Raw genomic sequence first — 22,805 nt, 5'->3', positions numbered from 1 at the left:
TTTCTATCCCATATTAAAAAAAAAAGGGCTTTTCCAATAAGTGTTGATATGAATAATAGCCTTAGCTCGTCGTCCACCAATTAAGTTCATCCAAACGTGACATGTTTATCAATAAATTATAAAGCATAGTAATTTGTTTTGAAGGCAACTATAATATAAATTTTTTTAAAGAATTTATTTACAAGTTTAAATAATTTAATATCAACTTCAAATTAACCGGTATGCAACTTAAATTTCACTCAAACTAGAGTAAGTTGTAATTATTATTATTTTTTTATTTTTTATTTCTAAAATTTTTACAAATACACGTATAAACATGTACTGAACTCTATTATGGAGTTTGTCCATGAACAAAAGTTTGGACTTGGCTTGTACAATAATTAAAGATTAAAATTTGGACTTGAATTTAGCAAATTAGGTAAAAAAAGAAAAGAAAAGAAAAAGTGAAAAAAAGAAAAAGAAAAAGAAGAAGAGGACGGAAATGAAGCCCTATATGCTGCTCCTCCGGTCTCATGTAGTCATGACCCTCTGCTTCTGTAATCAAATATCAGATTAGAAAGACACACAGAGTGTGTGTTTCTGTTTCTGTTTCAGTTTCAGTCTGTGCTTGCGTTGCGTTGGGTTTGGGGAGACAAAGAAAGAAAATCGTAGAGAAAAAATGTCGAAGAAGTTGGCGACGAGAAGGGAGCTGTTGGAGCGTTGGAGAGGCATTGAGGAAGACGAAGACGACGATCGTGATCATGATCACGACCCCTCCCAAATTCGCCGTCTTCACCAACTTAAGGAGCAATGGTTCGTTACTTCTCTCTCTCTCTCTTGCTTCTTTTGGTTGATGATTCAATTGTGTGCCTCTTCATGTATCAATTCTCTTCATGTATCAATTATTATCATTTTTTGTTCATTGGGTCGGAATAGAGTTAAAATTGTTAGTGTCAAATATGTGTTCATTGAACTTTACCTTTTTCATATTTTGAGCTCTGTTCTTGTGACCCGATTAACCAAAAAAATAGAAGAAAAGAGTTTAACTCAAAATGGGTATTGCCCTCCACTTATTCCTGTGGGATGAGCCACTCCCACATTGCCATTATTTTAACTCTGTTCACTGTTGGGATAACTGTTTGTAAGTTTAGTTTAGTTAGATCAAGTTTTTTTTTTTTTTTTTTTAATTGTTGTAAACCCATCTCTTGTAAGAATTATTGGTTGTGTTTAGAGGGGACTTTAGGCCTTTCTTTCACTCTTGCTCTTTCTCCACCTTCTTTTTTATAAAACTTCAAATGATTATCGAAAGAAAAAGGTTGAAGTTTCAATTTTTACACATGAATAATGCTAGGACCACCGAAATTGGCACAACTTTATGCCACAGCTCACCACATGTGGGGACACACCTTAACCAATCACAACTTGCTATGTGGCGAGTTGTGGCACAAAGTTGTGCCAATTTCGGTGGTCCTAGCATTACTCTTTACACATCACTTTATTCCTGTCTTGTGGCCGCTAATTGTTTCTCTGCTTCTTTTTTGAGTTTTATTGGTTTTTTATTCTAGTTTATTCTCTATCCTGGTGAATGGGAACTCCTAGTGTTAATTTTTTTTGAAAGCTCTAGAGGATTGAGACAGGGTGGTGGTGAAGGCTTTAAGTAGAATGTTTTCGAAGGCAGTAGATGGACAGTATATTTAGGGGTTTACAGTGGGAGGTCGGGCAATGAAGCCTTAAATGATTTTGCATCTTTTGTTACCAGCTGATACTCTAAAACTTTTTTGAAGTGGTGTCTGGCCTAAAAATCAATTTAAGCAAATTTGAGATGGTTCCAATAGGAGAGGTCGCAACTATATCAGTTTTGGTTGAAATTCTGGATTGCAAAGTTTCTAGTTTTCCTACGGAATATTTGGCATCACCTTTGGGTCTACATATAACTCTAAGGTCTGTTTGGATTGAGGGGGAGTGAAGGGCAGTAGAGTAGAGTTTGCTAAAAATAGGCTAATTTTGGACCAACTCTACTCTATCCCCCACCCTCCCCCTCAATCCAAACGGACCATAAAGGCTATTTGGGGGATTCAAGTAATAGCCTAGCAGTAATGACATCCTTTGTGGTACCCAATGTCTATGGTTCGAACCCCCCCCCTCCCCCATCCCTCATTATCTACCTATAAAAAAGAGAGTAAAAAGGCTATTTGGGATCCAATTATGGGAAAGATGGAGAGAAGGTTAGCAGGCTGGAAAAAGCTATAATTATCCAAAGGAGGCAGAGTTACCTTGATCAAGAGCACCCTATCTAGCTTAGCTACCTATTTCCTTTCTTAATTTCCCATTCCGGTAAGTGTTGCTCATTGCCTTGAGAAGTTACAATGGGATTTTCTGAGGGGGGATTCAAGGATGTTGTTAAAATTCAGTTAGTAAAGTGGAAGACAGTTTGTGAGGATACAAGTTCGTTTTTGGCTAGATTTTGTGGGGATACAATCTTGAAGGATGCTTTTATGATGTTGTACCATATAGCTCGAGATAAAGAGGCTTTGTAGCAGATAATATGAATTGGAATGATGGGGTTCTTCATTGGGATATTTTGTTTACCAGATCTATTAATGATTGGGAGGTAGGGATTTTGCTGTTCTTTTAGGGGTCTCCTTCACCCCATTAAAACTAGTAAGGTTGAGGATGACCTGATATGTTGGATCCCTACTAGGAGTGGTAGGTTAAGTCCTATATTAGGGCTCTTACTATGGGTTTTTGCCTTATATTACATGGAAAAACATTTGGAAGGTTAAAGTTCCTTTTAAGGTTGCTTTTTTCACATGGACAACTGCTTGTGGACTGTCTACCATGGAGAATCTTCAAAAGTGGTGTATATGCCTCATTGATTGGTGTTGCATGTGTATGCATGGGGAGACCATAGGCCATTTGTTACTTCATTGCGATTGTGCATGATCTGTGGTCTACGGTGTTTTGTCCATTTTAGGGCAATGGGTGAAGTGAAGAAAATGGTGGAGTTGTTGGAGTGCTAGATGGGCCCCGGCTTTGGTAACCATCATTCTGTTGATATATTGGGGACCCATGCCTTGTGCTATGTGGACCATTTGGAGGGAGAGAAACTTTTGGACTTTTGATGTGATCAAGCATTCATCTATGGAGCTAAAATTGTATCCTTTGTGATCCATGTGTTGCTCTTTTTCTACCTTAAGCGGAGTTTTGGGATTTGTAACTTTAGTTGAAGATTTGTTGTATCCTTAGTACACTGCCTATGTACCTGGGGGTAGTTTTCATTTAATCTTCAATAAAGCTTTATTAAAAAGCTTATACCTAGTGCTCAAAGCACCCGCTTTTGCGGGGTCTAGGAGAGGTCAATAAAGCATAATTACTTATAAAAAAAAGTCAATCTCTCTTGGTTTATCATATTTTGCTATAGTTTATGTATGATATCGATTTATTTCTGGTTGGTTGCCTTTTTAGCGCTTGGTAAAGTTGCTATTCTCTCTATTATGTCAGGTTTGCAGATGCGTTTAATTTCTTAATTTGTTTGCCGAAAGAAACTCATATCTGGTGTGGCACTGGGGATTTAATGGGTCCACTTTTGGAGACATTCTACAATTACTTCAAAGACGAGCGTCCTAATTCTCCTCTCAAGCTTTTATGGAAGAGAATCTCCGAAGAAATGCGGCAGTGCATCCAGTGCGTCTCTCAGCAACACCAAGCCCTAGAGATGTACAATGAGCAGTATGAGTTGAGTTCAGTAGGTCCACTTCTTGATGTGTTACGGAGTCTTAATGAGGAAAGGGTGACTCAGCACTTGAGAGAGATCACTGCAAGAATAGCACGGGAAGAGTATGATCCAGCTCGTGATAATGCTGAAGTTATTAGTGTCATGTATGAGGTATGTATGTTGTTCTTTCTGATGTTTCCATTTGTTTACTTGTTTCTGTAAAGTAGTTGACATCATGTTGACTGTTTGTTTTGGCTTGAATATGGATACTAAATTGTGTTATTTTTTGTACTTTTTTTGTTGTTGAAGTACTCGACCAGGTCCTCTTTGGAATCATACATTGAAAATTTACCGTATATGGTATTCGTTAGTGGCTTAATAATGGGCAGGAAATTATCATTCTTCTTCTTTGTCTTTGTCTCATTTTTAAGCCTCTGAAACCAGATCTGATCTGCTGCTTGCAGCTAACAATGCCTGTAATGTTTGAATTAAATTTATAAAAACTCTAGGTTCATTCCTAAAATTGTATTCTACCTAGTTATGACCATTTATAAACCTTCCATATCAGAACATATAGTGCTAAAATCTAATATCTGCATCTCTCTTTGCCTTCTCCTAATTTTTGCCTTGAGTGAAAGGATTTTTTTTGTTGTTGAGGAATTCTTCCCTTCTCATTTATTTCTTTGATTATTTGAGGTTTTTTAAGCTCCATTTTTGTTGTTCCTCTAAGTGCTCTCACTCTTGCACACCTGCCCTGATGCTCTACCTCCTGTGATTGATTTAAAATTTGGTTCAGTATCAATCTTCCTTTGAGTTTCAGTTTTTAATTTAACCTAAATCTTGAAATCTTTAATGCAAGCCTCATCGATTGATCCTCCTAATGTATTATGAGGTACTTATCTACTCATTTCTTTACCTGGTTGCCACACAAGATATTAGGTGATTATAGATGTCCAACTGTTTTTGTTGGCACTTTACCTAAATGATTGTATTTTTTTGAAGACTCTGCCATATGTTCAGCTAATATATTGATATATCTGTAATAGACTAATAGTGCTGGATCTCTTAGGCTTGTAATGTGGAAATCCAGCTTTAATTATGTTTGATTTTTGCCAATGAGCTCTAGCTCAAATGGCACCACTTTCCCTTGTACGAGCAAAGTGGAGGATGAGGATATGAGTTCATGACTCACTGGGTGCGTGTAACTCACCAGTTAAAAAGTTATGTTAGGCTTTTCTGACCCAATATATCATAAAACTACTTATGTGTATCTATATATTAGTTATCCCATTACATATTTGAATTTTCAGAAATGTTTTTGATTTGTTTGCAGACCTTTAATTCTGAGATGGAAGGAGACTGAATTTGTTGTCTATCTGATCACAGGTTCTGATGTTCCCTGCCCTGTTGGATGATCAGTCATTGTTTACTGAATTTGAAACGTTTATTGAAGCTATTGATAATAAGCATGAACTGGCTCTGGATGGACAGCAACAGTTTCCGGTATTTAGTGGGCTATGTGTTTGCATATTTCATCAAACGGCTTTCACTTATCTCTTAAACTTTATTTTGCCTCATTGAGTAAACCTGTTTCCTTTCAGGGTGTTTATGCATTATTTTTTTTCAAGAGAAGAGTGCGCTCTGTTGGTCATCGTCTTGCTGGATCTATGGGAAAACTGAGGTACCGTTTTTTTTATTTCAAAATTTGGACCTTGAGGTTCTCTTGCCTTTTTCTTGTCATCTTTTTTATTTATTATTATTATTTTATTTTATAATTATGCTGATAAAATTTGCTATTGTATTCTGTCTGGCGCTGGCCCCAATGGGGTTGGGGGTTGGTTTGGGTGGGATTTTGGCATTGCACGTTTTGATGGTCTATGTTCTCTTTTTGGTTAGTTAATTAATTAATCTAATATATATATATATATATATATGTATGTATGTATGTATGTATGTATGTATAAATCTAAATTTTAAGTTATAATCTCAAGGTGAGAGGGAAAGGGAGATTCGAGCTACTGACCTCTGTTTATGAGGTGCGTCTTCAGCTGATTATTATTTTTAACAGCACTGATTTTAATGCTTACAACCAAAATAATTTATTAATTTTTAAAATTTTTATGCTGTAAATTTAATTTTTACTGCTGTTTCTGGTAATGAGGGGATCACAGCTTATGCTTATGTGTTTTTCATAAGAAATTGTGAGTTATTTGGTTTTCATTCAAAACACCCCTTCCAACTCAAACCTCCTTTTTGGGGGAAAAAAGGGAAAAAGAAAAGAAAAAATAACTGAGATTAATAACCTACCTTGTGAGAGATCTGAAATTTAAGCCAAGTTTCATATCTTAGCAATTCTGGCTAAAAATGATGCACAAATTTAAGCCTAGTTCCGAAGGATGTACTTTGGAATTTCTATCATCAGTTAATCTTTCTGAAAACCCTGTCCCCTGGGGGGGTTATGAAATGTTTTCCATTGTTTTGTGGCCTCAAATCCTGGATCAAGTTTTTTCATGTTATTCTCTTTGTGCGTAGGAGAGTAACAGAATTGGAACCTTTGCAGCCTTTGCTAAAGAAATTTATATGCTTTTTGGAGAACGAAGTTTTGCCATCGACTCTCGGGACTTCAAGGTCTAGAGTGAAGCTGGACCGTGTATCCATATGGCTTGGAATCAAATCATTGTAGGAATTGTTAGCCAAATTTCATCTTCAACAAATATTCCTTTTCCCCCCCCCTCCTCCCTGCTAATGTTAGTTTTGCATGTTGTTATGAAGGCTTGGGTTCTTAGAACCTCCAGCTTTCGAGGAAGGGATATTGGAGCGCTATCCCATTTTTCTTGACCTTGTGCTCAATCATATCAGCAGTGATTCAATTGAATTTTCTCATGCGGTTACCTGCTTGAGACTGCTGTTTGAAATGCTTGGTAAGCACCTCTTCTTTTTCTGATCACAAAGATTAATATTGTGTGTAATGTGTCCTTTGATGTTTTGGAATTCCTTTTAAGGTTGTAAGCTTTGGTTGAGGTCTACATTGTCTGCAAGTGTGATGTGCAACACTCTATTGGGTCAGTGTTTTCATACTCGAAACGAGAAAAGCCATAAAGACATTTTTGATCTTTTTCAGCCATTTCTGCAGGCACGTGGGTGGAACATTATGTTGCTTCATCTCAAGTCATTCATTATATTTTTCCAAGTTTTCTGAGTTATTTTACATGTTAGATATAGTTTCCTGACATTACTGACGTGTATGCGTCCAGTCTCTTGAAGCTTTGCAAGATGGGGAACATGAAAAGCAACGGAGGCATTTTCTATATTTTCTCCTCCATCAAGTGCCAGTCAGCGGTAACTTTAGTGTTCTAACAAGAAAAAAGGCTTGCCAGGTTCTTATTTCTTCCTCCAGATTGTTGGGTTATGCATTTTAGATTGGTGTTATATGTGCAAGTGTAATAGTGAAACTGTTGACCATCTATTCCTTCATTGTCCGGTTGCTTTGGAGTTGTGGGATATGGTTTTTGGTTTATTTGGAGTTTGTTGGGTTATGCCAATGTCCATTGTTGAGCTTCTTGCTTGCTGGCAAGGTCGATTTGGTCGCCATCGTAATGGAGATATATGGATTTTTGTTCCTCATTGTTTGATGTGGTGTATTTGGAAGGAAAGAAATAGTAGGTTTTTCGAAGACAATGAGCTTTCTATGCCTGATCTCAAGCTTCTATTTTTCAGAACCTTATTGGACTAGTTCTCAGTGTGGAGAAACCAACATTGTTCTTCAATTTTGGATTTACTTGATTTATGTAATTTTTGTATTTGATATGTACACCCTTGTATACTCCTTGTGTACTGAGGTGTCTCTTTTTTTGATATCAATAAATCTTTATTACTTATCAAAAAAAAAAAATTTCTTCCTCTAGATTGTCAAATAATTACCATATGTGGCCATTATTAGTATTATGTTGTTGTTGTTGTTGTTGTTTTTTTTTTTTTGGATAAGTAGTATCAATATTGTTGTTGTATAATATATTGATTATACTTTTTTTTTTTCAACTTTTGAAGAAGGTGTAATCAATATCAATATCAATATCAATTGATGGTTTGTGTTGTTTCGGCTCACCTATGTTGCTATTTAATGCAAGATTCTATTTTCAGATAGCACTTCTAATTATACACAGAGGTTATAAGATGAACCCGCCATGCCCACCCTTTGAATGTGCACATATGTGGTATGTAATCCTAATTGTTTTGTACTTGATATGATTTTAATTTGTGGTGTTTCTAAGGTCATTGGATGAGTGTGTCATATTCTAGTATCTTTTTTTTCTCTCACTCTTGGGAGCATTTAGAACTTTGTAACTTTAGTTCTTAATTCTTTTTTGTTTGTTTCTTTGGTTGGGTTTTTTTAATATATATTTTTAAATTTAAAATTTAAAACTAATTAATTATTTTTATTTTTTTTTTATTTTATAAATTTGTTTTATCTTGTATACCTTCAATGTACTAGGGTGTGCCTGCCTTTATTTTTTCTTCAATAAATTGTAATTACTCATCAGAAGAATGTTTATTGTTGGAATGTGAACTTTTTTTTCCAAAGACTTGCTTGGTCAATTTTAGCATTAAATAATGAACAACAGATTTGGAGAGAAAAGAAATGGAATAGAGTTTGTGCGTTCCTTTTTTTGCATCAAGGGGAAATGTTGGTGGCTAAGACTAGGAGGGTAGAAATGAAAGACTTTCATATAAAAAAGAATATCTCTAGAAAGGTGGAGAGTTTTTGGAAGAAAATAAAGTTTGCATTGGGTAAAGCAGCCATCATTTCACTGTTTTTCCTGTTTCCTGAATGTTGCATTCATTTAAGCACAAAAATGATCGATAGACATGGTAACTACTAATAACTAGTATATATTGACTTGATGGTCAGCTTGTCAAAAATGGGCCAAATCTGGTTTAACCAACAGGTTTCCTATTTAATCAGCTTAAAACTGAGATGGTCCAATAGGAAGGATATAAGCATCATGTGTGAACAGGCTTATTAAAATCTCAAATTAGCGGTCATAACAACATTTTACCCATCAATTGGAATGCTAAGCTCCTATTGGCATGCTAACATGTTTCTTTGTCTATTATGTTCTTTTCTTTGTCTTAATTTTTTTAGCATATTCTGGTCTTACCAACATTACAAACAATGAAAATGAGGCAACTTAATTATAGAAAACAACTTTTTTTTTGATAATTTGATAGTTACAATGGGGGTGGGGGGATTTGAACTCTCTGTCTCCATTGGAAACACTAGGAGGTGCTAGTTGAGCTATAAGGTTCTTGGCTTATAGAATACAATTCCTTAAGAACTCAAATGTGAATAGGTATCTTAAAATTTTCTCTTAACTTTAAAGTGTTACTGAGATAACTAATTTTGTTAAAAAATTTATTATATAAAAGGTCAGCTTCCCAACCCGTTTGTTGCAATCCCTTCTCCACAATGATGTTTGGTATTGTCCTGAAACTCGTGTATTATATTGGAGGTTGAAGGTTTTGATAATAACTGCTAATGATTTCTAAAATAATATGTTAGTTTGATGATATTCGTATATATAACTTTGTTGGAATTGGACGAGGTTGTGGATAGAGATGAAGTTGTATGATTCATTTCTCTGCAATTTTATTGGACAGGGGCCCTTCTCTAGTGTCATCCCTGAAGGATTCTTCACTCCACAGTTCTCTAAGGCAACCTGCTTTTGATCTTATACAAACCATTATAGTGTCTGATGCTGCTGCCCTTATAACCTCAGTGTTGAATAGCTGCACCCCTTGGAGTATTGATAGAAGCATGTCTAATGATTTGAATGATGCCGAACCATTTGTTCCAGATGTTGAAGAGGAGGACAATAGTTCTTGGAGTGAATTTGGTGCACTGAGTAAAATTAGTTCTCGGGAATTTAGGGAGTGGATGTGCATACCCATGTTATGGATTGATGTTCTAGTTGAAATTGATCCTTCAGTCTTTCCAGTATCATTTTCCAAGGCTGTTTTCTGGGCCCGATCTCGTTTTCCAATGGTTGAACCCGAAAGTAGTGAAGAAATAGCACTTCCAGTGAGAACTTGGCTTTCGTCCTCTGCTACAGTGATCTCCAATTCATTTGGTTGGAAAATTCCAACTGGTTCTGATGATGGTGGAGAGGGAAAGGAGTCAAAAAACTCTGTAAAAGTATCATCAATGTGTCTTCCTTTAGTAAGAACATTCAATAGGTTGTTAGCATTTCGTTACTCTTTTTCTATATATTTTTTATGTTGTAGAGACCCCTCTATATAAGTTGGTGTATCAAAGAACTGTGTATTTTAAGTTTATTGCTTATGAAGCAATGTATATGTTGGTAAGGAGCTAGTCCCTCGAGTAATTTCATGAGAGGTGTATTACAGGTTAACTGCACACTTTGTTGTTCAAGTGGGGCAAGGAGAACTACGGAAGCAGTGGACTTGGGAACCAAGGATGGGTGAAAGCTTGATCCTTTCACTCATTGATCCTAATGATGTACGTCAGTTAATCCCTAATATCTCACCCATCATTTACATCCATGGTTAAAGAGATAAATTTTGCTCCCTTGCAACTCCTGTAGTTGGCATTTGGTTAAGAGTTGTATACATGTATATATTTTGGTTTGATGCAGAATGTGAGGCAGCTTGGGAAGTGTATCTTGGAACAAGTTTCCAATACACGGGGTCTTTCTTGCGGCTTGAAGTTTCTTTGTTCTAATGGTTATTCTTTGTCTGCCATTTTTTTGGGCTTGAGACATTCTTGTAAACTGGTAAAGAATTCTTTTCAGCAAGCTCTTGGAAATTATGTTATGGTGGTGTGAGTTAGATCTCTTTCTCTCTGTCATACACACACACACACACACACGTGTTAAACTAAGTACACACCCATGTATAGATAAGTGATGATATTTTCTTTACAGTTATAGGAATGCCCTTTTAAGGGTGATGAGTCTTGACTTTTCAAAATAATCATCCTTATCATGTTGTTCCTAACATTGCTGTTTGCACTATTCTAGGTTCTACTGGATTGTGTTTTAGTAAAGTTTCAGAGTTTACAACATTTTTTCTTCGTTCTATGCAAATTGCTCAAAGAAGGGGATTTATCGGCCCTAGATATGCCAGAAAATTCATCTGATCGTTCAAATATCGCAAGGTTCTCTTCCCAAGGTGGATTTTTGAGGCAGCCTGTTTTTGATTCATTGCCTGTGAGTGTCAATGAGCATTCTTCAAATGTTGACTCAAAATCACAGGAAAAGTTCATTTACTTACTATCAGAAATTGCATGGCCTCCTATTAAGAGGTGCTTGTTAGAAGGGAAAGCATTTATTGATCACAGTTTTTGTCAGGTATTCTGCAATCTTTCTACTTGTAAATGGTTGTCTTAGAAGGTTCTGTTTCTAATACTTGCAAACTCTGGTTTATTTATTTTTTAAAGCATATGCATTGAGCCAGTGTTGTCATTAATGGCATTTTATTTTTAGCCATCTGTTTCTTCCGTGTGCATGCGTGCACTTGTATGTGTGTAGGCTTACTTTTTATGCGGTGATCAGTTCTTTTCTGTGGTTTAATGTACAATGGATATTACTTTGTTCATAAAGAGCTTACTGCTGTCCTTTTATTTTCACCTAAAAATTTCTTCAAATGCTGTTTCATTTTCTGGTTGGAAGTTAATAAATTAATAAAAATGTACATCAACTCTGCGCTATTAGTCAGTCTGATGCATGAGAGCTTGTTTTCATTGGGAAGGCAGTCTTACTTCGTGGTCTGTGTTTTCAGATGACTTGTGTCCGCTTACTGGAGATCCTCCCTGTTATTTTTGAAATAATTTGCCCATCATTTGGTAAGAAGCTTGGGGATTCCAGAATGTTGGTGGAAAGTTTATATGACTTCTCATGGCTAAATTACCTGATGGATTGGGGGAACTCATCACTTAAGGTCATAATCGTGTATTGGAAACGGACAGTTACTACTTTGCTGACTTTCCTCAGAGGTTCACATAGTGACACTGCTACAATGACAATCAAGGCCATTGAAAATCTAATATCACGTGGTGAGCTTTTAGTATATATATCAACATTTGCACACAGGCATAATATATGATGTAGTTTTTTATTATTATTTGTTGAGCATCAAAAGTCATCATTAATGTATCATGATATTTTTATTTTTATTTTTGATCGATAATTATTCATGATATTTTTATGCCTTCTTGATTTTAGATAACTTTGCTACGGATGAATTGACAGAACAAGTTTCGCGCCTTTCTGTTTCATTATCTAAGGAGGCATCTTGTAACATTGAAAACACCGCCTTTAGGTCAAGATCTTTATTTCCTGAAACCTTGTCTTTTGAGAAAAAGAGTTTAGTTTCAGATGTGCAGCCTCTTTCTGTGGATGATAGTGATGTGGAGATCCTGGACTCACTAACGGGATCTTACAAAAAGGATAAAGAAAATTTGGTTGTTCTTTCTGACAGTGAAACAGAGGAATCAACATCACCCAATGAGGCCATTCTATCTGATACTGAGACAGGTCACTGCATTTTGGATGGCAAGCCTCTGGTTCCTGGGAGCGCACCACATTCTGACCCTAAAACGGAGAAGGTTGCTGGGACTGGCGCTTCTATGGATTTGTTGGAATCTTTTCAGCAAAAAGATGCTACTGATTGTTTGGTTGCTTCTAAGAATAAGGACATTGACGAATTAAAAGGCAAACCAACACCTGCTTCTCTCCTAAAATCAAAAGGGGTAGACAATAAGAAGAAAACAGAATACCCCAAACACAATGAAAATAATTCTGTTTTGTCCCAGAATAGAATTAATTTGAAGAACTCAGATGAAGCTGTCAGTTCCAATAAAATGGTTCTAAATTGCAACAGAATTATTTCTAAGACAAGTGATACTGTTTTGAAAGAGATTGTACGTGATAGTGAAGATGATCCATTTGAGTTGGCACTAAAATCTGCAAGAATTCAGCAGTCAGTTTTGTCAAAGTCCACTTCTCTTCCTAAACGGCAAGTTATTCAACTTAAATCACCATTTGAAAGTAGATTTGGCCGTTTACATAGACTAGAGGCCGGAGTGAAAAGGTTCAAGCCACCGAGACTTGATGACTGGTATAGACCCATTTTGGAACTTGATTACTTTGCAACTGTTGGATTAGCATCAGCAAGTGAAGATGGGACTCGAACTGTTAGCAAATTAAAGGAGGTTCCTGTGTGTTTTCAATCACCTGAACAGTATATGGAGATTTTTCGGCCATTGGTTTTGGAGGAGTTTAAAGCACAATTAAATAGTTCCTTTCTGGAAATGTCTTCGTGGGAAGAGATGTATGTTGGCAGTCTATCAGTGATGTCGGTTGAGAGAGTTGATGATTTTCATCTTGTGCGATTTATTTATGATGACAATGATTCTGCAGCTTCTAGAACCTTTTCAGAAAATGACCTTGTTTTGTTAACGAAGGAGCCTTTGCAAAAATCTTCCCATGATATTCATATGATTGGAAAGGTATGCCATCACATTTTCTCATAACATCGTTGGGGAGAGTTGGGCGAGAGTTTCATACAATAATGCAGGGGATAATCCAGGATTAACCGATTTATTTGTTAATCACTTAAATTTTAAGCAACCACAATAACTCTATTCCCTAATTGGTTACTGAGCGCAACCCACTTAACATTGACAATTTAATTGTTTCTAGAAATTACAGTTTATGATCCAAAAGCTATCTGACTGGTCATACTTCTAAAGCAGCTTTTTAGTTAGAAGTTAGATCTAAGTTCCATATTCAAGATGCATATTTTGAAATTAACTATTACACATGAATGGCCCATGTTTGAATGTTTATGCTATGATATTTTGTATATATACTTTTTTTTTTTCCATCTGTTACATCATTTTGCTAAAGCACCTGTATATTTTCAGGTGGAAAGGCGTGAAAGAGACAATAAGAGAAGGTTAACCATATTAGTTATCAGGTTCTATCTTCAAAATGGTTCTTCACGTTCAAATAAAGCTAGAAAGAACCTCATTGATCGTAGTAAATGGCATGCATGTCGCGTAATGAGCATTACACCTCAACTTAGAGAGTTTCAGGCACTATCATCAATTAATGGCATTCCTATATTTCCAGTGATTTTAAATCCTGTCAATGATTCTCTTGGTAATCATGTATCTAAGGAAGTGAATCTGGGTAAGCTGGCCCAACCCTTGCAGCAAATACTGAAATCATCCTTCAATGACAGTCAACTTCAAGCTATCAGTGTTGCTGTTGGATCACCTAAGTTGAAGAAAGATTTTGAATTATCTCTTATTCAGGGTCCTCCAGGTATCTGATTTACCTTGGTTTGTTGCAGATTTCATAATTTTCTGTCTTTGTGATTTATATATTGTCTTTGTTTATAGGTACTGGCAAGACGCGTACTATTTTGGCCATTGTCAGTGGTTTGCTTGCTTCACCTTTACAGAGGACAGGTAATGCAAAAAATACTCTTGGTGGTAGTTTGAAAACACATAGTAAGCCATTCTGGTCAAGACCACAGATTAGTGAGACTGCTGCAATAGCAAGGGCATGGCAAGATGCAGCCTTGGCCAGACAACTGCATGAGGATGTTCAAAGGAATTCTAACTCCATGGAAAGTTCTGCAAGAGGAAGGGTACTTATCTGTGCTCAGTCAAATGCCGCGGTTGATGAGCTGGTATCGAGAATTTCTAGTCAAGGCCTTTATGGCAGCGATGGAAAGATGTACAAGCCATATCTTGTAAGGGTAGGGAATGTGAAAACAGTCCATCCAAATTCACTACCATTCTTTATTGATACACTTGTTGACCAACGTTTGGTGGAAGAGAGGATGAATGGTTGCAATGAAAAGAATGATTTAAGTGTGGAATCTTCGATGGCACTACGTTCTAATCTTGAGAAATTAGTGGATCGTATCAGGTTCTATGAAGCTAAGCGTGCTAATTTAAGGGATGGAAATGTTGATCTTAAGAATTCTTTGGAAGATGGTACTCATAAGGGTGATGATGGGAAAGAAATGTCTGATGCAGAAATAGAGTCACAGCTAAGAAAACTTTATGAACAAAAGAAGCAAATTTATAAAGATCTTAGCAATGTTCAGTCACAGGAGAAGAAAGCTAATGAAGAAACCAGAGCTCTTAGACATAAGCTTCGGAAGTCTATATTACGGGAAGCTGAAATTGTGGTCACTACATTAAGTGGTTGTGGTGGAGACCTCTATGGAGTGTGTTCTGAATCTATGTCAAATATTAAATTTGGCAGTCCATCTGAGCGTACACTTTTTGATGCCATCGTGATTGATGAAGCTGCACAAGTAAAATGTCTTTGCTCTGCTGAATTTATTGTCTTTTTATTACTTGTACTGCTCTCTTTTCTGTCTTAAGCATTGCTTCTTACCGCTGCAGGCTTTGGAACCTGCTACTCTGATTCCTCTTCAGCTTTTAAAGTCAAGTGGGACCAAATGTATTATGGTGAGGACCATCAACTTAGTTAGTTTATAAACCTTTATGTCATGACAAGAATGGTCCTGAAATTCACAATCTATCGTTTAAGGTTGGCGACCCAAAGCAACTTCCTGCAACAGTTCTTTCTAGTGTTGCAAGTAAATTCCTGTATGAATGCAGCATGTTTGAGCGATTACAAAGGGCTGGTCATCCTGTCATTATGCTGACCGAACAGGTGAAGTAGATTGCAAAATGTTACCTTCATCCGTATTTTATACATGATCGAATGAGTATAAGCCATATTTAGGAGTGTTACTGTAATTGGACCTTGGCACAAAAAAGTGCTTTAGTAATGAAAGTTGGCTTTTGCAACAATCTATACCGGGGGATATGTTTTGATATCTTTGAAGTTTATATCAAATACTATTGATTTATCAAAAAGAGTTTTCCCCCCTTTTGTCATATAATGATTCCAAGGGTACTTAATTTTTATTTTATTTTTGTTAGGTATTCCAAGGGTACTACTTATTGTATACTGATATATAATTTGTCCTTTATTTTATAAAAAAAAGGAATAATAGAATGCCATGTTCTTACATATCTGAATCCCTTGGAACTTAAGTCTCTCTTCTTTTTTTTTTCTTTTTTTCTTTTTTGGGTTGTAGTTGTTTATCTTGAGAGCTGATTGGAGTTACATTTTGGCTCTAATACTTGTTCAAATACATGATCATTTGGACATAAATAATAGCGAGTGTCAATTATGCATAGAGTTTGTTGGTTGAATATGTATGTTTCTTTATTTTCATTGCTGTTAGTTTTCATTATCATTCTTGATGTAAATCAATTTTAATTTTTCATTATTAGTCTTGACTCTTGACTTGAATAACTACTAGGGCACTTGTTGCTGTGTGCTTCTATGAGATCCTTTAAATTTGTATACATAGTTATCCAAAATTAAAAATGTTGTTATAATACGTAGTTATTATCAGATTAAATGATCAAACCAGCATTTCCTAATATTTTAAGCTTTTGGGAGTGGGACAATTGGTAATTTATCTTGGTATCAGAGCCGGAGGTCTTAGGTTTGAATAAGGCCAACACAATTGACCAAATATCTCAAGCCATTTAACAATGCAGCAGAAGGTGGTAAGCTGACTCCCCACCATTCAAATAATGACTAAATGATTAAATTTATCATTTCCTAACAGCTCAAGTTTTAAGACAAGTGATAATATATCATGATATTAAAATATGTGATCTTGAGTTTGAAAACTATCTCCACTCTACCTCCCATTTAAAAAAGTTAAAAAATACCATGTATTGGGCCCACTTATTAAGAGGGACTTTGGGCCCACACATGAGAGAAAGTGTATGAATAATGGTTCAATGATTAAATTCACCCGTTCCTAACAAATTAAGTTTTTGGGAGAAGTGGTAGCTTATCACCTACTAGTCTTGCAACTTTGACTTGCAGCCAACTATGTTATGACTTTTGTTTACTAATCCATATATTTCTTGACAGTGTATTCATGATGTTTCTCTTTTCCTATTTCCTGATCCTAAATTTCCCATGAAAAATCTTTAATCAATATTTGTGTCCTTTTGAGACTAGCCAAGTTGAGTCTGTCAGACAAAATGGCTGCGTCAATTGATTGTTATCTCATTAAGTTGTTGTTGCTTAATTCTTACCTTTCATATATTTTACTATAAGATTGCCCATATCATTGCTATCTGATACATGTTATCTAGGTTTTTTTTATTATTTTATTTTATTTTTTTCAAATGCTTTTAATCTCATATTATTTACTAATTTTAAGGCCCTTTTTGGGGTGAGGTGGGAAGTCATTTATATTTTTATACATTTTTATCCTTTTGGGAAATTTAAAAACTTTTACCGACAGTTTTTCCCATTTTTTTTTTTTTTTTTTGTTTTTTTTGTTTTTTTTTGTTTTTTGCAGTATAGGATGCACCCAGAAATATGTAGGTTTCCTTCTCTGCATTTTTATGACAGAAAGTTGCTAAATGGTGATAAAATGTCTAGCAAGTCAGCTCCATTTCATGAAATTGAGGGCCTTGGACCATATGTCTTCTATGACATTGTTGATGGACAAGAGCATCGCGGTAAGAATTCTGGTGCATTGTCCCTTTACAATGAGCATGAGGCTGATGCTGCAGTTGAAGTACTTAGGTTTTTCAAGAAAAGGTACAGAAACCGTTTTAAATCCATTGTTTTTCAAGAAGAGGTTCACAAACTTCATTACAAGCCTTTTTTTTTGTTGCTACTAATCTTCTACTTCAATATATTGCTTAGGTACCCATCTGAATTTGTAGGTGGAAGAATTGGTATCATAACTCCATACAAGTCTCAACTATCACTTTTACGATCTCGTTTTTCAAGTGCATTTGGATCTTCTGTTATAGATGACATGGAATTTAATACTGTCGATGGTTTTCAAGGTCGGGAGGTTGATATACTCATACTTTCCACTGTTAGAGCAGGGGATCCTAGCACTTCTGCACTTGGGATCAACTCAAGCAGTATTGGGTTTGTTGCTGATGTACGAAGGATGAATGTTGCTTTGACAAGAGCCAAACTCTCGCTCTGGATCTTGGGTAATGCCAGAACTTTGCAGACAAACCATAACTGGGCTGCTCTTATAAAGAATGCTAAAGAGAGAAATTTGGTTATTTCAGTTAAAACACCTTACAAGTCCATGTTTAAAACAGCCTTTTGTAAAAATGCTGCTCCAAGAATTCCGGACAAGCATTCAAGACAGCATAAGCATGTTGAAAAGGCTAAAGATGTTAGCCAGCATGCAAAACAAAATGAGAGCATTGCAAAGCAAACCATTGAAAGGAAAATGAAATATGTAGGCTGTGCTGATCACAGTCAAAAAAGGGGTATAGGAGATGAAAAAGATTTTCTAGCTATTAGAGAAAATATCCCAAGTACTGGAAGAAGTGCCAGAGATGAATGCAAATTCCCTGTGAAGACTGATTCTTCTTCTTCAGTTACAAATGGTAGCAACAGAACCACTGAGGATGTCAAGTGTGCAATCTCAGGGAAACAAGTTAGAGATGGTGGAAGAAAGGGCAAAGAGAGTAGTGAAAAGAAAGTCAGTTTGGGGAATACACATATAAGCAAAAGAAAAGATAAATTTGAAAATTATAGGAGTAATTTGGATCCCTCTGAATGCGAATCGGGTGATAGCCAGAACCTTTTGAAATCACAAGCGTCAAAAAGACTGAAGAAATCTTCTGATGGTGATAGAAGCCAGAAAAATCAGGAAGTTGCAATTCCCTTACCTGAAAGCAGCCTTAAGGAGAGGTATGCTAATGATGGAGATAAAGTGCCCAGTCAAACTGGCACTGCTGAGGATTTGATTGCAAAAAGGAAAAAACAACGTGATGCTGTTGATGCTATTCTTTACTCTTCTCTGATATCTTCAAAGAAGTCTGAAACATCAATGAAACCTTTGCCTGCCAAAAGACCTTTCTCATCATCATCAAATGTAAGTGGTGGCATAAAGCCATCCAAAACAATAAAAGGTATGGAAGGTATTCCCCGGAATTGCTCTATTTTAGGTATTATACATTTATACATCTATTCTAATATAGGAAAATAGAATTTCAGCGAATTCATAAGTTCACTCTTGGTATATGTTTCACTAGCAATAGCTTTGGTTTCTGCATAGTGTAGGGTTGTTTTCATTTCCAATTTTTTATTATGAAATTATTGCGCACACCCAACACACCCATTGCGCATAAGCCTCGGCCAACTCCATGCAAAGTTGCACTGCACAACACTGCATATGCTGTCTACAACACACATTAGCCTGCAACCTGGCAGTGTCAGGCCATAACCATGGGTCCAATACAAGCATAAGACCACCATCAAGCCACCGACTCAACTTTTCCATATAGGCATCCACTTCAAAGGGGCAACATAGCCTGCTGTTGCCCACCTATCACATCCACCTAGCTGAGGCTGTGATATGCTCTCCTGCATGCTCATGGTTTTGTGTGGCTGACATGAGTAGAAGGTGTTGTGTGTGTCACATTACTCTTTATTTAACTTTCAGAAGTTATGAAATTTTGTTTGAGGTTTGTGTTACAACCTTCCCTAGGTGTGATGCCTATAAGAGTTTTTTGTTTTCATTTTTGAAATTCCAGCAACTTGAAACCTAGCAACCACACATTGATTCTCACATTTAAAACCCTAAAATCTAAAACTTTAATAAGTCCAATTTTTATTAGGAATAACAACTGGTAATCCATTTGTATGGATGTAATGCCTTCTATTCAAGAGGAGAAAAATAAGTTCTAAACTTTTAGAAGCTATGGAGCTTTGTTTGAGCTTTATGTGATAAAGCCTTCCTGAGGTGTGATACTTAGAAAGGTTTCTTCTTCTTCTTCTTTTTCTTATTGTTTTTTTTGGTCCTTAAATTCCTAGCAACATGAAAACTAGCAAACCACACAATGGTTTGTCGCATTTAAAACCCTAAAATCCAAAAGCGGTAGGTCGAGGGTTCGAATTTGGGAATCAACTTCAAAAAAAGAGTAATACTGTCTAACAATAACTTCTCTCAAACCCTGTAAAAATGGAAGCTTTGTGTATTGGGTACAACCTTTTTTAAAATTGTGTAAAATCCAAAAATTCAGGAACTCAAAGCCTTCCATCAATCGAATAGCCCCAAATAACCCACAAATCCAAAGTATTGTTCATGGGATACTTAATTCCATTCACAGCCCAGGACCAACCCAAACCTCAGATTTTCCCCTTCGTTTCATTCCCAAATTCTACTATTCCTCTTTTTTTTTTTTTTTTTTTGGGTAAGAAATCCTATATTGCTTATTTTTTTTCCTAACTTTTTTCTAAGCAAACAATAACCCTAATTCTTCAAATCCTAGCTTTCCAGGAATTCTAAATCTGATTTGGTTTCCTTTTTTTGTCCAACGTCATAACATAAATTTAAATCGAAATTGATTTCTCGCTACCTGCATCATTTGATTCTCCTCTCAACAAAACCTGATAGGCGACCTCCTACAGCTGCCCTATCTATCATATTACTTTGGAACTCCATGATAAATATAAAAAAGAAGTGGTGATAAGAGGTCTCCTTGCATTAAGCCCCTAGTGCTGTTAAAGAATCTTGTGGAACTAGCTTAATAAGGACACAGAATCTAACCAAAATGAAGCATGAGCCTATCAATGCCCTCCATTTATCCTTTTGATTCCTTAATTTTTGATGTCTTAAATTGCTGGACTTGGCCAGTTAAAATTTTATTCTGACCTCTCTAACAAGTCCTTTTTTCCCTTCTGTCAGTTCCATCAGCATCTTCAACTAGTGCATCACGAGATCAGATCCATCAACATCGCAGTAAGAGGGACAAATCTGTGGGCTCCCACGACGGGGGTGAAGCCTGATTCTGCTTGAAGTCATTTAAATATCTGGTTCAAAAAGTGAAGCTTTGCTATCATTGCTGACTTTCCAGGAACTGGAAAGGAGAGTTTAGGCTGGCTTGGTGCACCAACAGTAAGGTAATTGGTGGAACCCTCTGGCATTATCCACATATCACATATATCAGGGCCACCAACTGTTACAGATGAATTTCTCATCAGGTTTCTGATACATAAAATTGAAAACAGTTTATTGACAGCTGGTACTGTAAAAGTTATATGTTTTTAGTAGATGTAAATATGTAACTGTTAAAAAAAAAGTTGATGCAAGGATGTAATTATTGGTTCATAGTGCAAAAGCTTATTTTCTTTCATTGTGTCATGCATAATGCAGTAGCATCATTTTTGTTCTGAAAAATTAGTTTCAGATGGTCTTGAAAGTAGGATTGATTTGTCTGAAAAAGTGTACTTGGTACCACACACACACACATGCTGAATGGAATTGTTGATTAAACTGTGGTTCACTACAGGGATAAAGCAGCATGCTTCTGCTAGTGATGGCTGGGCAGCAGGTTACTTTTCGACATTTTGCATGCAAAGATTCTGAAGAAACATTTTTGGAACTCTTGGCCCTCAAGTTGCAATTGGGTCCTGAAGTGCCTTGCATTATCCAGATAATTGACCTCTAAACCTGCTGCCAATTTCAGGAATCCTTTTTGACCATTTCCTGGAGGTCCATATAAAATTCCTTGACATAGTCTGTCAATGGGTGGAGCCCATAATCGTTACCATATTGTCCATTGCGGATGCCTGCTTTCACTGTAGTGTATTAACGTCATTCAGATTCATGCTTGAAGTGAAGATAGTCACATAGTGGATTCTATGATCTCCATTACTGTTAGCATCATCGCTCCTGAGCCTTTTGTTGGCCATTAAACTGTGCAAAGACAACACAAAGTTTGTATAGTCAATAGAGAGTAGAGGAAGAAAATTGCCGGTTAATTCCAATGCTTAGAAGCGTTGTGCGTTACAGGACCTAGGATATGCTCAAGCATATAGCAGGAAGAAGTAAAAGGTTCACTGGAAATATTTTGAATGACATTCGAGTGCAAAGAAAATTCATTTTATTAGTAACAACTTACGGTAATTGTTATGAGAGGTAGCTATACTTGTATTCTGACTCGTTCTCCTCTCTCTCTCTCTCTGTGATGCTTTCACAGAAAAAAAAAAAAAAAAAAATAGAGAAGATATGTATGAAATACAACTTAATATTTTTATTTTATTTTTGAAGAATTTATATATTTGACTATCAGGACTTGATGTCATGTTATTATTGTTCACTAAAAGATTATCACACGTAATAAAGTTTTGTCATAGGACATGATCATACACGTGCTTATGATCTTTCTAAGAAACATGAAGAAACCTGTGTATGATAACTTAGAGAGGAAAAAGAAAATATAAATGTGTTTCATTTCATCTGGCTTATGTTCTACTATGTTAGTTTTTTTTGTTGGTAAGAACTATGTTAGTTAAGAGCGGCACTTTTGCTGTGTTGTTTCTTTTCAAGTTTTAAATTTTGTACTTCATCTCTTTGTTTCTTCTGATTAATTAAATTCACTTATTCATCGAAAAATAAAAAGGAAAATAAAGCAAAGCTGACTTATTTCTGTAATTCTATATTACCCTGGCAATATCCCTAGTAGTTTGGCAGTGATAGTGTTTTGTGTATCAATGATTCGGTCCAATCTGGCTTCTCAAGGCACATCTAGGAAAAAAAAAAAAAGATCTCTCTCTCTCTCTCTCTCTCTCATGCTTTATTTGGATATTGTGGGATGGCCAAGCTTATAATTGAAAATATTAGATATATGGGGGAGGTTTGCATTTTTTTTTTAATAATTCAGTAAATGTGAAGGGAGAAAATGGATTTAAATCTTAGTTTTCGACATAAAGGAGAATAAAAGGAGAACAAGGCTCTTGATTGGAGGGTGTTCTGCGTTGGGATGAACTTACTCTCTTCTATTTATTAACATTCTTTTGTTAGGATGAAAATAAGTTTAGCAAACAAGCCTCAACTAACAAAAACAAACATGTGCCATTCTTACCATGATCTAACTTTTGTGAAATGGGTATGGACTCTCAACAGATTAGTTATGGTCAGCTACATATATATATATTTTTTCCACCATTCTATTATATATAATTTTTGTTACTTTCTTAATTAGTAT

General features: G+C 36.0%; 1 protein-coding gene across 5 annotated transcripts; it reads left to right on the top strand.

Moving 5' to 3' along the window:
- Positions 1 to 424: 424 nt before the first annotated feature.
- On the top strand, positions 425 to 21,902 carry LOC126727656 (helicase SEN1). 5 transcript variants are annotated; one of them, XR_007656360.1, is made up of 23 exons: positions 425 to 792; positions 3,481 to 3,865; positions 5,081 to 5,197; positions 5,296 to 5,375; positions 6,227 to 6,373; positions 6,467 to 6,615; positions 6,697 to 6,827; positions 6,949 to 7,071; positions 7,835 to 7,908; positions 9,353 to 9,928; positions 10,100 to 10,211; positions 10,348 to 10,485; positions 10,732 to 11,061; positions 11,492 to 11,765; positions 11,935 to 13,220; positions 13,638 to 14,040; positions 14,118 to 15,046; positions 15,138 to 15,203; positions 15,286 to 15,411; positions 17,135 to 17,379; positions 17,488 to 18,734; positions 20,504 to 20,718; positions 21,108 to 21,902. XR_007656360.1 is itself a non-coding variant. In XM_050433578.1 (22 exons), the coding sequence occupies exons 1-22, from the start codon at positions 659 to 661 to the stop codon at positions 20,602 to 20,604; spliced, it is 7,173 nt and encodes a 2,390-aa protein (XP_050289535.1). In that variant the 5' UTR covers positions 425 to 658; the 3' UTR covers positions 20,605 to 20,951. The 5 variants fall into 5 exon arrangements, 1 of the variants encoding a protein (XP_050289535.1); XR_007656362.1 differs by having other exon boundaries at positions 426 to 792; positions 17,488 to 18,725; XR_007656363.1 differs by lacking the exon at positions 10,348 to 10,485.
- Positions 21,903 to 22,805: the final 903 nt, after the last annotated feature.

This window comes from Quercus robur, chromosome 5, assembly GCF_932294415.1.
Source record: "Quercus robur chromosome 5, dhQueRobu3.1, whole genome shotgun sequence".
Taxonomy (NCBI): Eukaryota; Viridiplantae; Streptophyta; class Magnoliopsida; order Fagales; family Fagaceae; genus Quercus; species Quercus robur.
Note: the sequence above shows the minus strand (reverse complement) of the source record. Positions and strands in the feature narration are given on the sequence as shown.

Bases quoted from the DNA above. Each gene is read 5' to 3' on its own strand.
- LOC126727656 (XM_050433578.1), top strand. From the start codon at position 659: ATGTCGAAGAAGTTGGCGACGAGAAGGGAGCTGTTGGAGCGTTGGAGA. The intron at 13,221-13,637 runs GTATGCCATCAC...GTATATTTTCAG, and splicing joins ATATTCATATGATTGGAAAG to GTGGAAAGGCGTGAAAGAGA. The intron at 18,735-20,503 runs GTATTCCCCGGA...CCCTTCTGTCAG, and splicing joins AACAATAAAAGGTATGGAAG to TTCCATCAGCATCTTCAACT.